General features: G+C 39.9%; 1 protein-coding gene across 4 annotated transcripts in view; it reads right to left on the minus strand.

Moving 5' to 3' along the window:
- Window positions 1-3,764: 3,764 nt before the first annotated feature.
- The window catches only part of HSF2BP (heat shock transcription factor 2 binding protein), a 34,647-nt gene continuing 15,491 nt past the window's right edge, over window positions 3,765-22,920 (minus strand). For all 4 annotated transcript variants that reach the window (XM_085209263.1, XM_085209268.1, XM_085209254.1 and 1 more), the window contains exons 5-8: window positions 22,261-22,399; window positions 20,091-20,208; window positions 12,740-12,843; window positions 3,765-4,466 (exon numbers count right to left, since the gene is read on the minus strand). In XM_085209263.1, the coding sequence (XP_085065389.1) occupies window positions 4,258-4,466; window positions 12,740-12,843; window positions 20,091-20,208; window positions 22,261-22,399 (570 nt within the window). In that variant the 3' untranslated portion in view covers window positions 3,765-4,257. The remainder of the gene's footprint in view (window positions 4,467-12,739; window positions 12,844-20,090; window positions 20,209-22,260; window positions 22,400-22,920) is intronic.

Below are 22,920 nucleotides of genomic sequence, written 5' to 3' on the forward strand. Positions count from 1 at the left end.
GAATGAAAGCGAGCTTTCCTCTCTCTGCAGAAAGCTTCAAAACACTCACCTGCTTTTTTCAACATCCAACCCTTTTCTCTGCCTTAGCTCAAATCAAGACCTAAGTGGCACGATAGCCACTCAAGGAGCTCAGTAGGACCTGACCACCATTGTTCATTTGGAACTGGCTGGTTGTGTTACATCCTGCCTTCTCCAGCCCTTTTAGAGGCCCTCACCTCCCCTTCCCTCAGCGATTGCTGCCTCTTATGACTGCAGCCAAACAGCACAGAAAATGAAAAACACACATATTCAAAGAGATTGAGCACCTGGCATCAGAAGTGCTTTAACCGCAGTCGCGCCCACAGTAAAAATTATAGTCCTATAAATTACATGTGGAACTATAATATGGTCAAGGTCTTTTTGAAGTTTCCGACCTAGCAAGTTATACATTGTAAAGGTCATCATAAAAGCACTGGAGAAGTTAAAATCTGTATGACCTCAAGAGTTTTCTGATGACTTTTATCAGCGGTATCTTGTAACTCATATGCATAAGAAATCAGCAGTTGCAAAAGGTCTTGCATATGTATCAGGAGAATTGCCTATGGAACAATGTACACATGGCACAATGCAGCTGCACATTTGATGTTGTGTATGGAAGGAGTACAACCTGTAGCTGGTAGCATGCAAATACAGAGGAAATGGAGTTTTCTTACTCCCCCATAAAACTCCTTCCTTCTCACCTCCAGAATCCTTCTAGACTGAAAGCAGTAGAAGAGATGATTCATACAGCATTTGCAAGATTTGTAAAATCTTATCAATTCTGAAGTCCAATTTGTGCTAATCAGGGCATATCACAAGTGCAAATGTTAACCCAAAGGAGCAGCCAAATTACTGGTGCAATAAGATGAAATTTAATCATCTGAAAGTTCACTCGTGGCCACACGAACAAATCACCACCCTCTGCCATTCGTCCTACTGGTTACTTCCACTCTTAAACAAACGTAACAAGATGATGTGTTGTGAACCCTAATCCACCATAAACTTCTGTGAGAGGTCAGTGTCAGCATGCAACCACACATCTGTTTCCCTCAGGAACCAGGCAACTGGCTGCCATTCTCATACAAGATCGCAGTCCCCCCTTGAGAGATGTAAGGGCACTCATGCTGCCACATCTGCCATTCAGCACAAGGCACAGAGATTCCAGGAAAGTCAGAGACCTGCCTTCAGACTGGTTCTTACTTTCTTCTACCGAGGTTTTCCAGCTCCTTTTAAAACCTACCTAAAAACCTCCACAAACAAACCGTGGGGCAGGATGTTGCATAGCTGAATTTCTTAACTTGCAGGCGATATGTTTAGGGGATCCTCATTTCTTTCTCCTCTGCGTCAATCATCAGCATCAAATAAGAAAAGTGAACATTTCCCAGGAGTGTCAGTGAACTGACGCAATTTCAGCAGCTTTGTACGCAGTATATAAAACTCAAAGGAGTAAAGTTCAATTTTAATTGTGCAGCTGATACCGTGGAGTAAACAGGCGTTTTCTTCTAAAGACTTTTAAAACACATTTTTAATCTTTTGGGACAGCTTAGCGTAAGAGTCAAATTTTACTTTCAGCTATAAATCTATAAATCACTTATAAATTTAGAGTAACTCGGATAATCTCAATCCAACACCAAACTCGTATTTTCTTCACTGAAACTCTGAGATTGTGCAATGGAGGAAATGCTCAATGGAATAACTCCAGACTTTGAACAGGGCTACAGAAACTGCTGCTTTGGCTGTCTGAACTGCCTTTTCTCCTGCAAGCTGGTGATCAGAGTGATTAGTTACTATTCAGAATAATCACATCTTTTTTTCAGTTGGATGCAGAAAAAGCAACATTCTAAACCCAGCATTTCCAAACCATAAATTGAACTCTGGTTTTAAACCAGTCAAACTTCCTAGTTTCTCAGTTTCAAGTTGAAACTTTTCAGCAAAATAGAACCTAAGATTTATAATGCTTGTGTTAACTGATCTTGGACCACGCCAGTGTCATACCGTGCTCCATGTTCAACTTGGAAGCGTTTCACAGATGGAGTGAGTCTTTCTTTTTCATCCATTTTGCATAATAAAACCCTCAGGACAGAAAAAAAATGACCTTCTTAAGGTAGCTGGATCACTGATGGCTTGATTTTGAAGAAACGGTCCTGGTGAGCTGTGCCTGAAAAATAAAGCATCTGAGATACAGTTAAAAACTTCTTATCAGATCTGAGCAGCCTGCTGGGAATCATCTATTTTAACTTGGCTATTAAGTGCTGAGCACAGTTGAGGTTTTCAGTGGGCATACAACTAATGAAAAGTCCTGACTGTTTGGTTTTACTGATTTCATAGGGAACTGAGGTGCAATTGCATTGCCAGTCCCTCTTACAACATTTATATCTGTTGGTCAGTTCCCAGCAAATCTGACAGAGGAGATGACTTCTCAAAGAAGCTCCTGTGAGCTCCATGAACAGTTTGGGTAAACAGCAGTAGAGATCTCTATAAAAACTTTCTAAAGGCAAAGCTGGCAGACTGGGGTGCACCCACCTTGGCAGCAGCCTGACAGCCCATTGCCACAGGTTACTAACCTGACCATGAGCATCCACGTCACCCTCACCTAGCACACTCCATGCAGTCAGTTGGGTGGATGTGGTTTCATAGTGGAAGGGCTGGAAGGGATGGAAAGATGTTCAAGGAAAGTCTCAAATCTACAGGACGTGAGGCTTCACCGGTTCTGCTCACTGACCTAGTTTTCTTCTTTTTAATGCTATTTATTGGCTTCCAAAAGTTTGATGAAAGACTTTTATGAACAGATATCCATTAAATTAAAAGTGGACGTCCCATAGTGTTTCTTAAAACAGAACGCTTTCATGAGTTGATATTCTGGGAAATTACAGGTTATCACTCCGATCCTTTTAGGATTAAACTCTAGGAGATATAGTTAGGATAGCAAGATAAGGAAACAAATCCAAAGAAAGCACACTTTAAAAAAGATTTAAAGTCTTCCAAAAATGGGCACCTGGCAAGTTCAATGTACCCTTGAATCAGACACTGCAGAACCCCATGCAATCCTTCTGCGTGAGACCTGTATCTTCATGTGAAACAGTCACAAATCAGTAATCAATTGTAATGCTTGAGCCAATTGCTTCCAGTAATTTTAAGCTGGTATATGACATTTCCAACTGTGAATATTCATCATTCGGCAAAAAGCCTAATAGAAATGCTTTCATACCTATACTTAGGCAATATTTAAATCCTATATGTTTTCTGTACAGTTGGATTAAAAGATGTCCACTCTGTGTTTTGTTGGTATGTCAGATACACAGTTGATGTGCCATAACTTTAGTATTTTGATACCACAGCATTGCATTTCTCATTTGCTACTCCTTCAAGTAGCATCACCTAACTGGCTGTGTTTCTATCATCAAAGAAATGGACAACATTTTTTTCTAAAATACACGTGTAACTTCTACCAGTACAAAGCACACAAATGTCTGTATGTAGCACTGAGGTAAGCAAGTTATACAAAGCAGCTCTAACAGCACAATTTTGAGGGAATGCAATGCTGCTCATGACAGAGAAGCTGTTAATTCTAGCATCTTCTGCACACTGGGTACACAACACAAACAACAGTAATTAATATCCTTTTTTCAGGGCTTTTGAAAAAAAGAATGGCTCAATTTCTAGTATGCTTGGCAGCCATAAAATGGATTGACTTGCAGTTCCAGTGAGTCTGAATGCAGATTTCGAAAACAGAATCCATCACATGCTAAAGAATTTGAAATTTATTTTATTAAAATGCAAAAAGAGAGGAGCAATAACATCAATAAAACTAGAACTTGGGATGCATTCTGACACAGAATTATGAAAAGCAACAAAGTTCTCTTCCAGTATAATAATTCTTAAGGGTGGACCAAAATGATTACTTACTACTCCAATAAACAACACGTCATCAACAGATGAGATGACCACTCTACTGTATGTGATAAATAGACAACATAACCTGTAGCACTTTGGAAATCCATCATCAACGAAACTCTGCTCCTAGAAATGAAGCATTTCCCATCTCTACCAGATTGCCTACTTGGACATTTACAACCCAAAATATTTTCCTCAGCATTATTGTACCTGGATTGCCTAATTTCATAAAGAAATTTTGTCAGAGAAACTTACGTAGAGAACTTTTCAGTCAAGACAATTTCCAATAACTCCCGCAGCACGGAAATACAGGAAAGACATAAGCAGTTGGTGTCATAGATTCTTCTATGCTTCATACTCAAGTATTTTAAGATCTTCAAGTAGTTCTTTTGCAAGTGCTTGCAGTTCCGCATTGCGGCTCTTTGACAGTGTAATGATACGTTGAAATGGCAAAGTATCACGCATCTCACAGGCTGACTTGGCTAATACTTCTGGCTCCAGAACCACAGACTGGAGGAGCCGCAGAACGTGAAGACAAACTTCTGTATCCGGGTCTAGAAGTGGGAGAGGAAAGAATCCAGTGCTTATTAGAAGTGAGCCCCCCCAAAAAATAGTATGCTGTCATTTCTCAAGACTCAACACACAGGCTGGGAATAACCAAAGTGTCATAATTTGCAGATGCCATTTGGTGTTGGCTAGTTGGCTCCAGAAGGAACCTGAAACAACAACTTTGCCCTCTTCAGCAGCTTGTACTCAGTAGTGTTCGGGAGGAACAGACAACCAGAAACTTTTATCTTTCAGATGTTGAAAAAGCTACAAATAAGGAAATTTATCAGCTCAAATTTACTCAGTCAGTAGCCAAGATATACTGTTGGATGCAATCCAGTTTAAGAGCACAACAAGCTCTATCCCATGACTAATTAGACTTCAGAAACAAACAGACCAACTAATGAAACCAGCAGTAAAACACAAGGCTTTCCTTTCATTTTTTACATAAGCCTTCAGATTCCTTCAAAGCTCAATACAACATTAATCTTTACAAAACTTTCTTGGTAACGGTGCATCAACCTTTCAGTTTAAATCAGTCTACACGAAAGTGAAATGGGTACTGAAGATCAGCCTTATTGCATCAGAGAAATTTACCAAGGAAGACCTTTGAGTGGCTTAAGCTAAGGAGATGTAACAACTCTACTGTTAGGAACACAAGATGCATTTTTAATTACTCAAACATTAGGAGCATTATCTTTTCATTGTTCACAACAGTCCATTTGCATTTAGTTGCTTATAATTTTAGCAAAAGCATCTCATAGAAAACACAATTTTTGCAATTCTCTATTCTGCATATTCCAAATGAAAATGTGTAATACAGTTTTACAGCTGAAGTTATTTGTTCCATTTGCCATACATCATTTATGTGTTTGTTGTTAGTATGCACAATCTTCAGCCAGCCTTCAATAAAGCCATGTGCTGGAATTTGGGGAGAAATAAGTTCAGATCACATTGTACCTGAAATGACCACAGAGACCAAACTCTCACTGGAGGAGCATAAATGTGGTGCAGCAACAAATCATGCTGTCTTGAGTTGTAAGGAAAAATGTTTGGTGGGCTGAGGCAAATTCTTTTATTTGTTGGCTTATTTAATAATGACACCTGCAACCTGGAAAAGGGGTGAGGAGAATTACCCATTAAAGCATAAGGGGAAATGTAAAAGCATCCAAGGGAGAAAATGGACTAAGATGGACAGTGAAAATGACTATGGCTTTAAGCATGAAACTGTCTGCTCAGATGAGAATTTTTAAGCAATTCCCACTGTCACATTGTCAAAGAACAATATTAAAAATTGTGACATCTGATCTATCCCCACAAGACAGCCAGTCTCTCTTTTTTCCCCCCATTTTCTGTCAATAAATGAGATCAGTAGCTATTTTCTACTACATCTTCTTCACTATTTAAATTGCAAACCTCTTGAGAAAAGAATTCTACTTTCTCCTGGGAAATGCAGAGTGTGGTATAATCTGAAGATATGGCAACTGCCCCAAACCAGACAACAGAATGCATTTTCTGCCATTTTGTGCCAGTGTATCCTTGGTCACTGGGCACACTGGATAACTTAAGTCATTTGAGTAAGTATTACAAAAAAAAAAAAAAAAGCGATGATCAGTGCTGCACCACCACAGAAGTGGCTATTCTCATAGAACAGCTCCTGTTGCTGGTTCCTGGACTGAGGGTCCGTGGAATCCCTTTCCATCATCAGCTCCAACAGTGATAAGGAGACACAACTTCCCATGGAGAAATGCTGCAGCTCAGCCTCACAGACAGCAAGGCAACAATTTAGTAAATCCTTTGGAAAAAAATTGGGTGCAAGTTTTTGGTTTTCTGATTCATGCTGACCTCATGAAAGCATGACTAAAAGCTTTTTCCTTCCATGCCTTTTATTTTCATCTTCCTGCCTGCCAGTCTTTTTTTTTTTTTTAATTCTTAATTTTATTTATGTGTTTATTTATGTATTCATTGCCCCCTTTATTTATACTTAGAATTATTCTGCATTTCTTCACTTGAAATAGCAGCAATAAAACACACCCAAATAGGCTGAAAGAAGCTTTTGGGAGTGAAATCTATGTAGCTCATTACAGCCTTCCTCTGTGTGAGATTTTCCCTCCATGTAATAAAGACATTAATACTTGCAGTGATTTGTGATACTGCTGGGAAGCTTCATGTATGTAAGATCTTATATATCCCTGGATTAATAGTGCTTCATTATTAGTGCTGTTACATGCATTTGCTTTACTATTATCTGCAAGAGTTTAAAAGCTGTACAAAGTAAAGAATTGATTAAGAACCAAGTGATAGCCGGGGAGGTAATAAAGTCAGGACCTGTAGGAGATCAGGAAATGAACTCCAGCTTGACTAGCAACAACATTTTCCAATAAGTGAGGAGGTTCTAGGAAGAATCTTCAACAGCAACCAGAGAAGCCCAACAGCTTGACTCACTCTAACAAGGAAGGAAATGATTCTGCACCAGAAGATGACATAATATGGATTTAATCTCCAGTTTCCATTGTTGTGCATGTGTCATGAGTTGCCTTGAATTAAATGAATACATATGCCTCAGAATATACTTCCTTAAGATTACATATGATTTTGAGAATAGTACTTACTACAGACACTCATGTTTTCTGAGAGGATTTTTAAAAATAACCCTAGAAATCTTACTCTTCCCTCTTCAACATCTTGGAGGTTTTTTCTAAAACTCCCATCTAGAGAATAGTTACAAGAAATGTGAGGAATCTTCATTATTCAGCACTGTGTATTTCAATAGCTTCCAGATTTAGTCATTTCTACACTAGCTGAGTAACATCTTGTTTGTACAAGACCAAAAAAAAAAAAAAAAGAAAGAAAAAAAAAGCGCCTCAGCTGCAATCAAATCACTGCATCATATCCTCCCAACAACTAGCACACACATCTCCTGCACTAAAACTTCAAAACTACAGTCATTATTTCTGGGCAATAGGGTAAGAAATCAAGCTGCTTGCCTCAGTCGGGGATCACATGCGGAGCGTAAGCCTACCGCCATCACAAAGCGCTGATGCAATTTTAACAAGGTATTGAAGCTGCTGGAGTTTGCTGACGTTCTGCGAGCTGCCAGCACCACTGTTTGATGTCACTGGCTTTCAGTCACTGACAAAAGCAACTGATAACGTGGACAGATTTTAGTCACATCTGTCATTAGCGCCAAGCTCTCAGATGAACTGTTCCCTACAGCGGGATTTAAGTAATTGCATTACATCAATGCTAAACAGCTTATCTACAATTGGCTCTGAGCTGCATGAGCTCCATTTACACGTGCCCGCACCATTCCCTGGCCACCTGAGTGTAAGATTTATTACCAGCGAGCAGTTTACAGCTATGCCTATGTACGAGAGCAATATTTCAAAAGCTTCCCATTACTGCTGCTAATGTAATTCAATTCAATCACTGTCTGATTCTAGCATAAAGGGACAACCTCTCCCTTTCCTTTTTATGAACCTGTCAGACTGACTACGTTCACAGCGGGTCTAATAGAGATAGGGCCACAGCTAGTTCCATGTAAGATCTTTCCACGGCGCTAATGCTGGTGGAGCTGAGCCAATATCTGCAGCATGCAGAGTTTTCCGGACACTTTCATAATGCTGATGGGTCCAAGAGCCAAGAGGTATTGCAACATAGACACTATGTGGGGAAGGAGCAGGGAGAACACCGTGGCAGTAAAAAGAACAGCTTTGCAGTTGCAACTCCTATGGATGCAAATGCATTTTTGCTCTGCAAAACATTCTCTCCAGCTCCTGCAGAGCAGCTGGATTTGCTTCAGTCTGCTCCCTGGCCAAACAACTGCTTTCATGGTCACACACGGAGTTCAGCTCAGCAGAAATCCCCACTCCCCTACAGATACATGCTTATCATACTTTTACCAGGGAAATCCTTAGGGGGACTCAAAGAGGGAGACCACAGCAGCCAATGCAGACTCAATTTGCCTGACTGTGACATAAAGGGCTGAGAGTGAAAAGGAACTCACACAGATGCGGCCCTGCAGCTGACAGACTCCCGAGTGAGCTGTTAGGTGCATTCCCCAGCTTCAATCAATCTTAATTTGGGCATCTGAGGACTCCCAAAATAGCTGCTGATCAACAGGAGATCAAACTAGTGCTTTACAGTGACAGATGCATTCACCAGAGTTAAGGTTCCTTACATATAGTCACAAAAGGAAAACTGCTGCCAGTCAGGATGGAGAACATCAGTTTGCACAGCTCTGATGTTAAGAAGGAGGATCTGTTCGAGAAACTTCTCCTCAGATGGTAATGACAGCCTCTCAGGGCTCAGCAAGAGCTCTATTTAGACAAACAGAATGTGCTTCTTAGAGAAGAGCAGGGGAAAAGGGCAAGTATTCAGTGAGACCTCCTCTAGCTACTTTCCCAGCTTCTCAGCTAGCAGTGGTTCAGGAACTTTTTGTGTCAGAGCTGACATCTTTCCATTTAAGAAAATGGATGTGTTCTTTAAGGACAAGTAGGGTAACCCTCTTCTTAAGAGGAAACTGCTGAGAGTTTGAAAAACTGGTAGCTGAGGTTTCTATTTACCAAAATTTGTTTTAATACAGACACTGATTCATAAATAGCAGAGCTCTGTTTGTCCAGATGTCTTTTAAATAACACGCTGCCATGCATTTAACCCGAATTTCCAAAATTCTAACAGCTATAACCAATCCAAAACGAAAAGAAAGGCTTTAGAAGCCATCAAGGTTAGTCATGAAATGCAAATACTGAAGGTTGCAGGCAGCAAAATGAGAATGTGCTTCATATAGACATTTATAACAGGGGCCGTCATTTGCAAAGAATTTGGATAAACAAGGTTAGATTTCCGTATGGAATTGTGGTGGAGGAAACCGAAGGGAGAGATCTAAGATTAGTCATATGTCTCTTGTCTTTTGTTTAATGAAGTACCTGGAGCAATTTCCCAGCAAGGATGGGAAATGTCATTGACATAGTCTCTCTGAATTCCACCTCTCTAATATGTCCAACAAGAACAAGAACTGAAATACATGGAAAAAAAGAAAAAAAGGAAAAAAAAGGAAAAATAAGATAGATGCATGAGTTAAAAAAAAAAAAAAGTGAAGAGCTCAGCCCAATTTTCTCCAGCACTCACTTGTTTGTAGAGGCTCTGTATGATTAAAAATGAAAAACAAAACTTAGTCTTTACCAGTAACACCTGAGCTAACTTCAACTTCTTCAAAAGATCCTTTGCAGGGAAAAGTCTCTGTCTACCTCTTTGAAAATGGCAGACTGAAAGTCTTAATGCATCTATAGAAGTAAAGCACCAGCAAAAAAATACCGACAAATCTCAAGAGGATTTCCATCGAAAGTTATATAACTTCTCTTTCCACTGCTGAGGACAGAGCTTCCTGAAATCTGAAAGTTACATAAAACCTTTAGCCAAGATATCAACACAGGGACAGCAGATGGAGATGGAGAAAACTAAAGCTGCCTATATCCTCCAAGACAGCAACAGCTGCTCTACACACAAATGGTGCTCCACAAGAAGAGAAACTAATTCCACAAGCTGCTTCACAGACAGAAATCTGAGTCATCATCCACATATTTTATGCTCCCACCAGGCTGGGAAGATACAGGTAGGAAAAGGTGATATCTATGCAAGAATACAACAGCTGCATAGCTATGGGACTATTTTCTTCAGAGATCACTTTTCCTTATTAAAGGATGCCTCACCTTTCAGGCGGTACTTAATAAGGGGGGGGGGAAGAGAAAAAGAACAGTCTACGTCATACAGTGCTAAGCACAATTCTGCATTACCTTCAGAAAGTGTGTCAAGCATTTGTTTTTCACCTGTTTTCAGTATAGCCTCCAGCAGAAGGAGCTATTAAGAATTCTTTTTAGTGCGTGTGAAGACATTCTGGCTCATCCAAATTTTCTAAAGACAGTAGAACAGACAAAATCCCTTTGTTGTTAACATTCTTTCTCCACTAGGAATCATTAGCAGGTTTGCCTCCTTTCTCTTATCATCCATGTGTTCAATGTCATGACATATTTCAAAAAAGTCGATCAGGCAGACAATCTGAATCAAACCACTCTCTGCTTTAGATATAACAAGGGAGAATAAAGAAAATCAAGATATCGTGTGTTTGCTCTCTACTTCACTTAATGAGAAGGACATTCTTCCCTGGGGGACAAGAATATTGGGAAGTGACTGAAAATTCTGAGAAAGAACTCGAGGGATTTATCTGTTGTATACGAGCAATTGGCCTGGATGTATAATCTGAGATTATGGACACTTGTAGATTGGTGACAGCTAACGAGATGATTCTCTGAAAATTAAAAAAAAGTCAGAGGATGCTTTCAGAAGACTTTCTTAGTGAGAGCGCAGATAAAGGCTTAGAGAACTGTGGAAAGCTGAATCATCTCTCAAGCCTTAGCCAAAACACTCTTTGAAGAAGCTTCCTGTAGGACGGCAGCATATACAGGACACCGACAGCATGGAAAAAAAATGTAAGGCTTTACACTGTGGCAACTCCAGATGTTTATAATCGAGGCCAGCAGAAGGTGAAGATCCTGGCTGAAGAAACAGTAGAGAAGCAAGTGTGTGAGAAAGCTACTCAGTTCTGGAGAAGTTCAGAGGTTGATTAAATGTAGAGAAAATGACAGCGATCTCATACAAAATGACTAGAACAAGACTGCATCTTGGTCCAACCTCTCATCCGATATACAAACTAGTCAGCCATCTCCTTTCACACTAAGCAGACTTCCTCTCAAGTCAAAAATCTGAACTAGCAGATGTGGGTTATCTGAGCATCTTCCTCCTTTGCTGTAGCTGGAGAAATTTATTATCAAAACATAAAGGAATTAGCCATGCCCATCTTTTCCTTCCACAACCCAGCCACACACAATTAACAATATCAAAATGTAAAGCTTTTGTCAGATTAAAAGTTGATGACAAATTCAAATTTCTTTCAAATTTCTTATTGCCTTTCAAATTTCTTATTGCCACTAACAGCAGTAAATTGTTTATAATTGTGCCCTATTTTATTCTCTTGCATGACCTGGGAGCCTCCTTCAAACAAAAGACTGCACCAAACAAGATCAGCTTCTTTATCTCATCACAAAATTTAGAAGGCCACACTTGGCAACTCACATTTAGACAAGGTTTTTGAAATTTTGGTTTGTTGCTTTTTGCTTGCTTGTTTGTTTTACTAGAGCAAAGCTCATGTGTACTAGCCAAACATGGAGTAAAGGAAAATCTGAACTAGCTTATGTTCAACTTCTACATACAGCAGAACGAAGGATGATATACACAGGGTACTCTCTGAGAACATAATTTTTCATTTTCTCAAATGACATTAAAAAGCTGTAAAAACAGACAGGTGTTTTTCAACAGCTTTGCAAGGATTACTTCACTTTCTGAGATCACAGAAGAGTCTACGGCAGTGCAAAGCTGCAAGTTCCTTAGTGAAAAGCATGGCAACCTTAAAATAGTTGAGAGAACTGTGGGAAATAGAAACAACTTCCAGTTTACAAGCCCAAGTCAAAGCTTTTCAAAAACTTCAGAATGAATTTAGTTCTTTGAAAAAGCAGATGCAACCTCTGCCACTTCAGCTACCTTTTGTATTTACTTCTCATGTTACAGAAGGGTTTTGCACAGCAATGCAGAGTGCCAAGATGACTAACCTCCCTGATACTATGAAATGAACACCAAAAATATTCTCATGGACAAGCCACAGTAACCTCAGAAACCCAAGACAGAGCAAACTCTAGTTGCAGTTCACATGCAGGACAGTGTCATGGCTCTGTAGTTATTGCAGCCCTTACTGTCCCTTACAAGCTGTGCACACAGCTGTCAGCCAAGTTCCAACGCACGCCAGCAACGTCAATCTCAGCTGGCTCCTACACAGGGATTTGAGGCCTCTGAAAGAGCATTTCTCCCAAGTGTCCCAGAACACGGTTACATTTTCCCTTGTTGTATTTCAGTGATCTTAGCTTCACTCATGTTTTAAAGTTGATATACAAAAATACAGGTGGCTTTTCTAATGCACTTCACAACATCTCACCATTCTTTATTTTTAATATCGGCCATAAATTTTATATTAATGGAGTATTACATACAGTATCAGAAATGTGGGACATGCACACCTCCTCCCCAAAGTGTGTCTTTGTCATTAACTTTTGATCTGACAAAAGCTTTACACAGTCATGTTACAGACGTAAATTTCTATTTTGTATTTGCCACATTACCACAATCTACAATCGCTGAAGCCACAATTTACAAGGTTCTTAGAGCAACTTACCATTCAAGAGCCACCAAAGCAGAGGAATAAAACCTGGACTTTCACTGATGTACTTCAAGCCTTTCAAGTTGATACTCACGTTGTAAAGTGACATTAGCATTAGCCTAAAATTGAAAGGAAAAAGAAGTGATTTTTTTTTTTATTTCTCATCAAACATACATGAAACATACAAAAGCAGGATTTGGCTTTACATGCCCATACAATCTGCACAACAGGTTCACAATGATAATCTGTGCTGGGCGCAAGATGATTTCAGATCAGCTGCTTGCTCTGACAAGTAAAAGGGCCAACAGGAAACACAAAAAAGAAAGGCTGGAGGCTGAGTACTAGAAACAACGTCAAAGGATGTGCTCCACTGGTTGTGCAATGCAGGCCTTATGTACACCAATCCTACTGTCAGCTGAAACAGACACACAGCTTAGGCCATTCTCTTTGAAGTATTATCCTATTTCTACAGCAGATGAGAACAGATGTAATACATAGCTAATGCACAGTGAGAACTAATGCATTCTCTCTCCTCTTAAAGAGAAGTGACTACACCTACTGAAGCATTTAAAAGAAGGGAGCAGGCTTGAAGTATAAAAAAGAGAAGCACAGGTAGTCACAATTCATCTTAGCATGCTTCTTCCTATGCTGGACTGCTGCTTTCTGCCACAGGTGGTGGGCAGCGTGATCACAGAATCACAAATACAGAATCACAGAATGGCTTGGGTTGGAAAGGACCTCAAAGATCATCCAGCCCCCCTGCTTGTACACAGGGTTACAAACCACTAGATCAGGTAGCCCAAGGCCTCATCCAACCAGATGCTGCTGGCCTGTAAATGGAGACCCTGCTGTGAAAAAACAAGACTGCTCATCTCTTAAAATGTCATCACAGGCTTTTCTATTCATTCTGCCTTCAGGAATCCTGATTGATTAGTTTCAATTCACAAGTGGAAAGACATCTGGCTTTTTTTGGTTTAAGTCAACAGCACCAGACTTCAATTTGGCCATAAACTGTGCTCTTAGTATAAATCAACACAGGATAGCACAGGCCAAATGCTACTCTCACCCGCACTTCTTCAAAACTTGTTTCCAAATGACATTTGGGCAACCACAAAGCCTTTTTTCTTTTTCTTAGAAGGTGATTTCTTTTCGTTTTTTATTACGGTCATTCAGGTTGACAAAGGACAGAACCCATATGCTGTCTTCTGGGTTAACAAAGACCGCCTACGGTCTTGCAGCTAAAAAGAATTTCCTTAATTGAGAACTGGAAAAAAAAATCTAACGTGACACCTCTGACAAACTGAAACCAAGACTGCTGCTCTTTCCAGTCACACTGCACTTCAGCATGTAAACCACACAATAAAAATACACATCGTTCATTTCAACTACATTTTCAAAAGCTCCCAAAAACTGTTTTTCTTAATTTGTCAGCCCCCTAAATACGGAGGTGCATTAGTCCTCTTTTGGGGCTCAAGTTACATATTAAACCACTCTCGGCTTTTCTACAGGGAGAAAAAGAGATTTGTTGGAGAAGTCTCTGTATTTGAAAAGGATGACTCCAGCCTGCCGATCCCACCAGTTTCTCTCAAGATGGCTTCCAATTAAGTTACTGCAAACATGAGAAGCTTCAGTATGATCAGGAACTTGAAAAATCTGAAAACCATCAGGAAAGGGGGGGGCTGACTACGGGTACCAAGCGCCTCAGCCTCAGCTACATCAGTGCTGATGTGATGCTGTAAGACACAGGATGCTACAGAGAAATGGCATCTTAGCCAGTTTGTGCAGATAAAGTGCCTAGGCCAAAACACAGTTTTAGCTGCTTCAGATTGGTGGACAAATGTGGCACCCTGAGGCTCCAAATGCATCTCCACTTGTCAGCACTAGCAACTAATGCTCAATGCAGAGGATTTTCTTGATACTAAATCTTCTCCTGCAGCTTCTCCTGAGCTAGGTTCTGCTTTCAGATGCTTGATGAAGTTGCTATCACACTGCCTTCCACATTCCTGAAGGGAGTTTTTATGCTTTTGGTGGGTAAAATTTTCTTTATCAGCTGAGTGTCAGTGGGCTTACCTCAGAATTATTTCCATTCTCTTCTAACTGCCAGCAAGAACCTTTCTACTTAAAGGTAGAAAGCATACAGAAAAAAAAAAAAAAAAAGCCATGGATGTTAACAAGGTAAACCAATCCTAAAACTGTAGTATAGTTTAGGTTGGAACTTCCAGCCCAGCTGCCATGGACAGGGACACTGTGCACTGGATTGGGCTGCCCAGGGCCCATCCAACCATCCAGCCTCCATGTATGGGGCACCACAGCTTCTCTGGGCAGCTGTGCCAGCGCCTCACTGCCCTCTCAGTGAAGAATAACACTCAACCACTGCTGAACTACAAACTTCCAGCCAAGATGACCAAGATGAAAAGTTCTGGAGTTAGAAGTTATCTCATGTATCCTTTCACCCTTCCAGTGACGTTCTCCTACCCTGCCTTTTATGCAGAACATCTTAAAAGCTGTGCAGTGGCTGGAATGACAGGATTAGTGCACTTTAAAAAATGCTACGGTTGATGCTATGAATTCTTATTTATTTTTCAAAGATGACAACATGGAAATCAATGCTCTGGACAATGAAAAAGGAAGATGAATGAATGCAGCTCCTGTAACATTTACAGAGCACATCACGATACTCAGACCATAGTGCTAGGTCTCATGCAAACAACTATAGAGAAACAGGAGCAGGTTGGAATTCTCTGCCCTGTTCTGGGGTCAGCTTGGCTGCTGCTACCTCTCATGTCTGTGATAAAGCTGCCTGTTATCCTACTGCACCATTTCCAAACAAGAGGGAAATAACATTACTCCTAACAGCCTTCACACCTCACATCCTATTCTTAAGTGAACATGGCTTAAGTTAATTTGCCGTCAGCAGGATTTCCAACAGTCTCCATGCATATCTTCATATAGCAAGAAAGGAAAGCAATGCAACTCAGTTTAGTCTGCAACAGAAGATAAGCTACATTAACTGCCGCACTGCTACGAGTTTGATCATTTAGGCTCTTAAGTAGTTAGAAACAAGAGCAATATATTATTAAATCTACTGCATCAGTGGCCATCAGTAAGCAGTGAGAGGTGCTGTGGAATTGAATTTGCAGCCATAAAGCCCACATGCTTCTTTTTATATGGCTCCTGCAGCTCTTAATGCAATCCAGAATCCCAGCCCTGACAAAGGAGCATAGCTGTAATTACATCTAATCAGCCAGAATTAAAATGATCAAAAAACAATACCTCACAATGGAAAGTGCTAGTATTTCTCGACAATTTCTTTCATCATTAATCTGTTTGACATTTACAGTTAGAAATAAAGTGACGTAAAGAGATACCACTATGTTTGTATTTTTCTTTTACTTGTTTGCTATGTGCAGACAAAAGAAACTTGAGTGGTGCTGGTGATCCAGGAAAGTGCTGTGGTTTGCAGTGTCACAACAGGACTTAGCCCATCCCACTAACCAGTGCTAAGGGCCTCATCCTATATAGCATATTATTACTAATTAAACACACATGAGTATATACAAACTTTTCCAGGCCCTTCATACCAGTTACATCATCAGTACTTGCACATTCTAGTAAGCACTTTTTGTAATTCATATTTTTATTGAAGGAAATCTGAAAATCTGACACACAGCATGACTTCATAGACAGTATTTTCTGCTTTTTGTCAGTGTGGAGAGTTCTTTAGTTATGTGCCTCACAGTCTTCATATTTAGGCAATTCCAAAATAATTAACATTGTGTACTATTGTATCTGGCACTGCTTTAAAATCTACAGCTAAAACCACTGTGAAGGCCCTTTTGCTTAATAGATGGGATTAGTACATAAAGTGAAATATTCTTAGTGGCTGCTTTCAAGTGCTACAGGAGCAAAGCTGAAGATTCCTATCAATTTAATTACAGACATAAACAATTGTGTAAATGCTTACTGACCACCTAATAATTATTAATGTTGATCAAAGCCTACAGCAGCGCCATGTAAAATCTTTCACACCACTATTTCAGAAAGGCAAAAAAAGGTCATGAGATTTCAGTCCTAGCACTCACATAGAAGCTTTAGCTATATGGATAGCGTAGCATTGAGAGAATAATTGGAAATCTTTCCTGTAAATGTTTTATTTATACATTGTTACAACAACAAAAAACCCTCACAGGATTTCTAGAACTAAAAGAGGGAAAGAAGAGAACTTCTCTTTCCAGTTCACTTGGTGTTCGATTCTGCTGTGTGCAGAATTAGTCACAGTCTCCCCCTATTTGTCACACAGTAAAGAAAAATACTTTTGAAAATAGAAGCTAAAAAGTAATTTTAAAGCAACAAAAGGACAAACACATCCTTGAAAATATGAGGCCAAATTTTGACTTTTATTGCCTAAATGTTAAGTCGGTAATTTCTTTCCATTTTGGTCACAACAACCCCAGGCAACCTACAGGCTTTGGGAGGAGTGGCTGAAAAACTGCCTGATGGAAAGGGACCTCGGTGTACTGATCAGGAGAATCAGCTGAATATGAGCCAGCAATGTGCCCAGGTGGCCAAGAAGACCAATGACATCCTGGCTTGTATCAAGAATGGCGTGGTGAGCAGGAATAGGGAAGTCATCCTGCCCCTGTACTCAGCACTGGTGAGGCCTCACCATGAGTACTGTGTTCAGTTTTGGGCACCTCAGTACAGAAAGGACATTGAGGTGCTGGAGCAGGCCCAAAGAAGGGCAATAAGGCTTGTGAAGGGCTTGGAGAATATGCCCTATGAGGAGAGATTGAAGGAACTGGGGCTGTTTCGTCTCAGGAAGAAGAGGCTGAGGGGAGACCTTATTGCTCTCTTCCAATACCTGGAAGGTGCTTGCAGTGAGAGCGGGGTTGGTCTCTTCTCACTGGTGACAGGGCAAGGGGAAATGGCCTCAAGTTGCTCCAGGGTAAGTTTAGGTTGGATATCAGGAAAAACTTCTTTACAGAAAGGATTGTTAAGCACTGGAATAGGCTCCCCAGGGAGGTGGTTGAGTCACCATCCCTGGATGTGTTTAAAAACCGTTTGGATGTGGTGTTTAGGGACGTGATTTAGTGCAGGGTTGTTAGAATTAGGGTAGTATGGGTAGGTTGTGGTTGGACTCAATGATCTTTAAGGTCTTTTCCAACATGAGCTATTCTGTGATTCTATGTAATGCAGTGAGTGGTGACATTTTGAGAAAAATACACCACCCTTCTAAAATGATGGACATTCTCATCCACAAGACAGAGCTGTAAAAATATCTGTCTGTATGTATACAAAGAATCATAAAATCACCAAGGTTGGAAAAGACATCCAAGATCATCCCATCCAACCACCCACCCACCCACCACCAATATTTCTCCACTAAATCATGTCCCTTAGTACAACATCTAAATGTTTCTTGTGCAAACTCTTCTTTAGGCTTCACTCAATTTATTATTTCAAGAGGCTCTATTGAACCCCAAACTGCTTCATGGGATTGATTATGTGTATTTTGTTTGTATTTCATGTGTTTCAGTATTTGTACTGCTGTATGGCCAATGTTCACAGCATCACATGTGATTTTTCTGGCAGATTTTGAAATATAATTAAAACAAAATATCACTTCAAAAGGAGGGCCTTCAAATTCAATTGCATTACCAAACTATATTAATACAACCTGAAAAATTCAAAAAAATCACATATCTTACTCCCCAGCTGCTCATTTGCTTAAAATCTTGAGTATGTTTAGGAACGCTTTCCTTCCTCCCCATAAAAGAAAATCCTTTTTTTTTTTTTTTTTTTGGTTGACACGCACACTTTCAACCAGTGTAGGACCTCTCTTAGTATTTTTCCCTAAATACACGAAGGCACAAACTATCTTTGCTTTCTTAAGTTGAATCTTTTAATTGGGACTTAACAGAAAAACACCACTGCAAGTGTTAACTAGCTTTTTTATTTTTGAGGCTGACCTTCAAGACCAATGCTTGGGAAACAGGAAACGACTGACCCCAAAGTATCTATCTATTGCATACAGCACAGGCTGTTCAGCTTCCTCTTCGTTACCCTGCAGGTAAAGACAAGCATCTTCAGAGGGCAGCTCATTCACTCCCAACATGGGCTGAATGAGCCATCTTACAGCCCCATCTCTTTGCATTGATGGTGGGAAGAAGCACAGAAAGCCACCTTGACCACTAGCTTTCAGACAGCTGTTAGGCAAGATAAAACCTATCTGAATTTAGGACCGCCCCTGATTTCATACTCATCACATACAAGCTGCTTAAGTGTGTGCATAGAAATGCAATTGGGTTATTGTGGCTGACAAGGTTGCTGTTTGTCAGCTGAACTGTGATAGCTAACTTGTGCATGAATTCATAGCATGTACTCCCTGTCCAACTATAAAGACAAAACCACACACACTGGCTTAAACCATCTTCAAGAACAAGTTAACCACATAAAGTTCTTTACTCAGAGAGTGGTGAGGTGCTGGCACAGACTGCCCAGAGAGGCTGTGGATGCCCCATCCCTGGAGGTGCTCAAGGCCAGGTTGGATGGGGCCCTGGGCAGCCTGGTCTAGTATTAAATGGGGAGGTTGGTGGCCCTGCATGGTGGCCCCGGCAGAGGGGTTGGAGATTCATGATCCTTGAGGTCCCTCACAACCCAGGCCATTCTGTGATTCTATGACATGTATCAGGCTAGTGTCCACTGTGTAGCAAAATAATAAGTAATTGATAAGCTGTAGTAATTTGCTTGCTAAAGTCAAATTTTCTCAGCTTTAAAAGGTGTGAGAAAAAGACACAGCTAGCAACTTTCTTAGTTTCTCCACCACTTTCTAAGTACAACTTTTCCAGTGGCTGAAGGGTGTAACATAGGCTTTTCTTTCATGTCTCTGTCATGAAGTCCCTTTGTAGGCAGCACCTATTACAAGTACCATTGTACAGTGCCTCTGGCTACTAAGGTGGCATTAAGTAATCTAATTTTTGCTCTTAGCAGAGCACATTTTTCACTTCAGCATGTAGTATTTTGCAGAAGGCATTCTTCATAGTGAAAGAGAACAAATACAAATCCACATTTCCCACAGTTATCTCTATTTTAAAGCTTAACCTCATACTTCCCTTATTCGACCCTCAAACTATGAGCCCCTCCTAAGATAGATGGGCAGTATTACAGTGCTTACGAGTCTTTCAAAGGGACACAAAACCTGGATAAAGTTAGCCTTGCAGGTAAGCCTAGTGTACCTGCAAGGAATGTTTCTGCGCAAAGTCTTCCAACCGTTATGCCTTGCCTCCAGGAAATGAAATAATGGGAAAGTGGTAACACTGCTGTAATCACTGATCTACATTGAAAGAAGAGAAAAAAGTCATCATACACTTTAAACTTTGTACAAAGTCCTGGCTTCATCTCTCCCAGGAGGTGCATCATTGTGTCCAATAGGTCACGACTTGAACTAACCAAGAACTCACGGCCACATGCCAGTGCAGCCACATCTGTGAGAGAACACAAAATATTACCATCAAATTCATGTTTCAAACATAAGTTTATGATAATTACCAGAACAAGTAAAAAAAAGTCAACTGTAATGAATGAACTGTTGTATCTCTATAAACTTGAAGCTACATCCATTGTCAGAGCAAATGATACTGATCAAACTCCCTCATGATTCTACTTCAATAATTCAAATATTTGTTCAGAGTGGCCAGCACCCTGTGACATGGGAATGAAGCAAAGCTGATCATTGTAGGTTCTGATTTGCAGAAACAGGATTGCAGATTGCTTTACAGTCACTCAATCCAATATGCCTGGCACATTACACAACTGAAATGCTTGTGAAAGTCTAAAGACTAAAAAGAGTTCTTTTCCTAATTCTCTGCAGGCACTACATTATTCATGCACGAACCAAATAGCAAAAACATTTCCAATGACTACTGCTCTAAAACAGATTTTCCTCAAGTATTTTCCCTTATGCTAGTCCCATAACTCAGGAAATCCTTATGTGCAAAACATCTTCCAGCAACCTGGACTTTCAAACCTCCTCCAAATGAGTGAAGTACCATGAATGTATTGAGTGGCAGAATTCAGCTCCCTGGCCTCCCATTCAAGGCAGATTTTGGGATGTGCTGCATGACAGTGTTCCTCCACGTACCCTCAGTTTCTCTCTGCCATGAATGTCCTTTTTTTTTTTTTTCAGTTTAAAATGCCTTTTAAACTCAGAATTAAGCAAATGTTCAAAGGATACAGCACATAATTAAGGATTGGTGCCATAATGTGTGTTCATGCTGGGCTGTGTTAACACTGCACTCAGAACTTCTGTTGTTCTCTGACTTCTGAATACTTGGCACTTTGTGACCAGCTATCCTCCTCTAACGTAATACCAGGAGGACTACACTTGTACCTTATACATCATTTGTATGTCTGCATCCTTTATCATACTCAAGTTTCAGCAACCCCTTTCCTAAATTACAAAGAGAAAAACCTTGGTATCACTTAATTCAGTGGAAAAAAATCAGCTTCAGTGAGGCAAGATTTCGTTCTACCACGCTGATTTCTCTCAGGCAGAACACTGTCATCCTCCCCCACGTAGGCCATTAAACACTTTATTTGTTCTGACTTTACTTTTGCTATGTTTCTATTTTTCTTTTTTTTTTTCTTTTTTTTTTTTTTTTTCTTTTTTTGTTTTGGTGAAGCTATTGGAGAGAACTGGATCCCACCTTTAGTTGGTACAGTGGCACAATGTGCCACATACCATTTCTTATTTCTTTAATGGCACACCAGCACCTAAAATCACACATTCAGAAGAGCCACTAATGCAAGATTCACTTGTACAGCCATTGTTTCACCTACCTTGCATCACATCATTAACTAATATCATTTTGACAGCTGCACTGCAGTTATGTATCATCCCTATCTCTAATAGCCTTCCAAGCCAAGGGCAGCCATACAGATACAATCTCTGTCTTCTTTCTGTTCTGTGATTCCTATCTATTTTCTACCTCCAAAAAAAATATTTAGGGTGGAAGTAACATTTATTAACTTCTACTTCTCTTAGGATCATTGAATCGGGGATCTAGAAGGCAGCGAAGATGGAGTCCACCTGACAACAAGATTCTTACACAAATTCAAAATGCTGAACACATACCTTGAGATGGTTGCGTCATCTGCAGCTAGAACATCTCAAAGATGTGAGCATTATCTGTGATTCAGACAGTACACTGCTTGACATTTACAAAGCAAGGTGAGTGCAGATGACTAGTAAAAGAGTACTTGCTTTACTTCAGATAGACCAGAAGTGCTAAGAAATTTCAGAACTGAACAAATTTTACACATCGCATCCTTAACTATGGTACAGAAAGTTCAATTCCTCACAGAGTTGCCAAATTAAAAAAATCTGCTAGAGCTTTAGAAGACTAGAAGTCAGCCAAGATACCAACACTGACTAAATATTTGACTTCAGAAAGCTGCAATTGTTGTGGTACATAGAGAGCAATAAAGAAATTCCCAGTGCACGTGAAATGCTATTTTGAGAGATAACATTAACTTACTTGTTACGATCCCTGCCAACGCTAACACAAACTGATTTTCATCAGAATCCAAATCCTGCTGTTTCATATCTTCACTTAATGACTTCACAAAGCTCTCCATAGTCTGTGCAGTGATAGTAAAAAACTTTGCTGCCTTGCTCTGCAAGCGTGGAGGAGAAAAAAAAAAAAAAGATTATCCACACTACAGTGACTATGATTATTAGATGCTACAATAAAACTGGACAAACTGCAAAGTTATTAAAGCATCCAGTCACCTCATAAAACAGTATAAAGTAACAGGTAAACACCAAGTGACATGCTTAATTCTCTAATATTTGGAACCATTATCTCAGGAGAATAAGGGAAACTACTCAGTGCTACATTTATAAAACTCTATTATTGCATAATTACCTCCTAAACTCTAAATAATATATATTAAACAAAATGCTTACTCTCAAAACCGAGACCATCATCTCTTTGCTTTGCAGTAGCTGCAAGGCATTTCATATTCAACTCAACTATAGCCACTTTTGCCAAAGCTCTATCTAGCTGACAACCAGACAGTTGCCTAACCTACATGACTTGTTATGAATTTAAATAATAATAAAAAATAATAAAAAACAATAATAAACAAAAAAATAATAAAAATAAAATAATAAAACCAATGAAATGCTCAGAGAA

Source organism: Meleagris gallopavo, chromosome 1, assembly GCF_905368555.1.
Source record: "Meleagris gallopavo chromosome 1, MGAL_WU_HG_1.1, whole genome shotgun sequence".
Classification (NCBI taxonomy): Eukaryota; Metazoa; Chordata; class Aves; order Galliformes; family Phasianidae; genus Meleagris; species Meleagris gallopavo.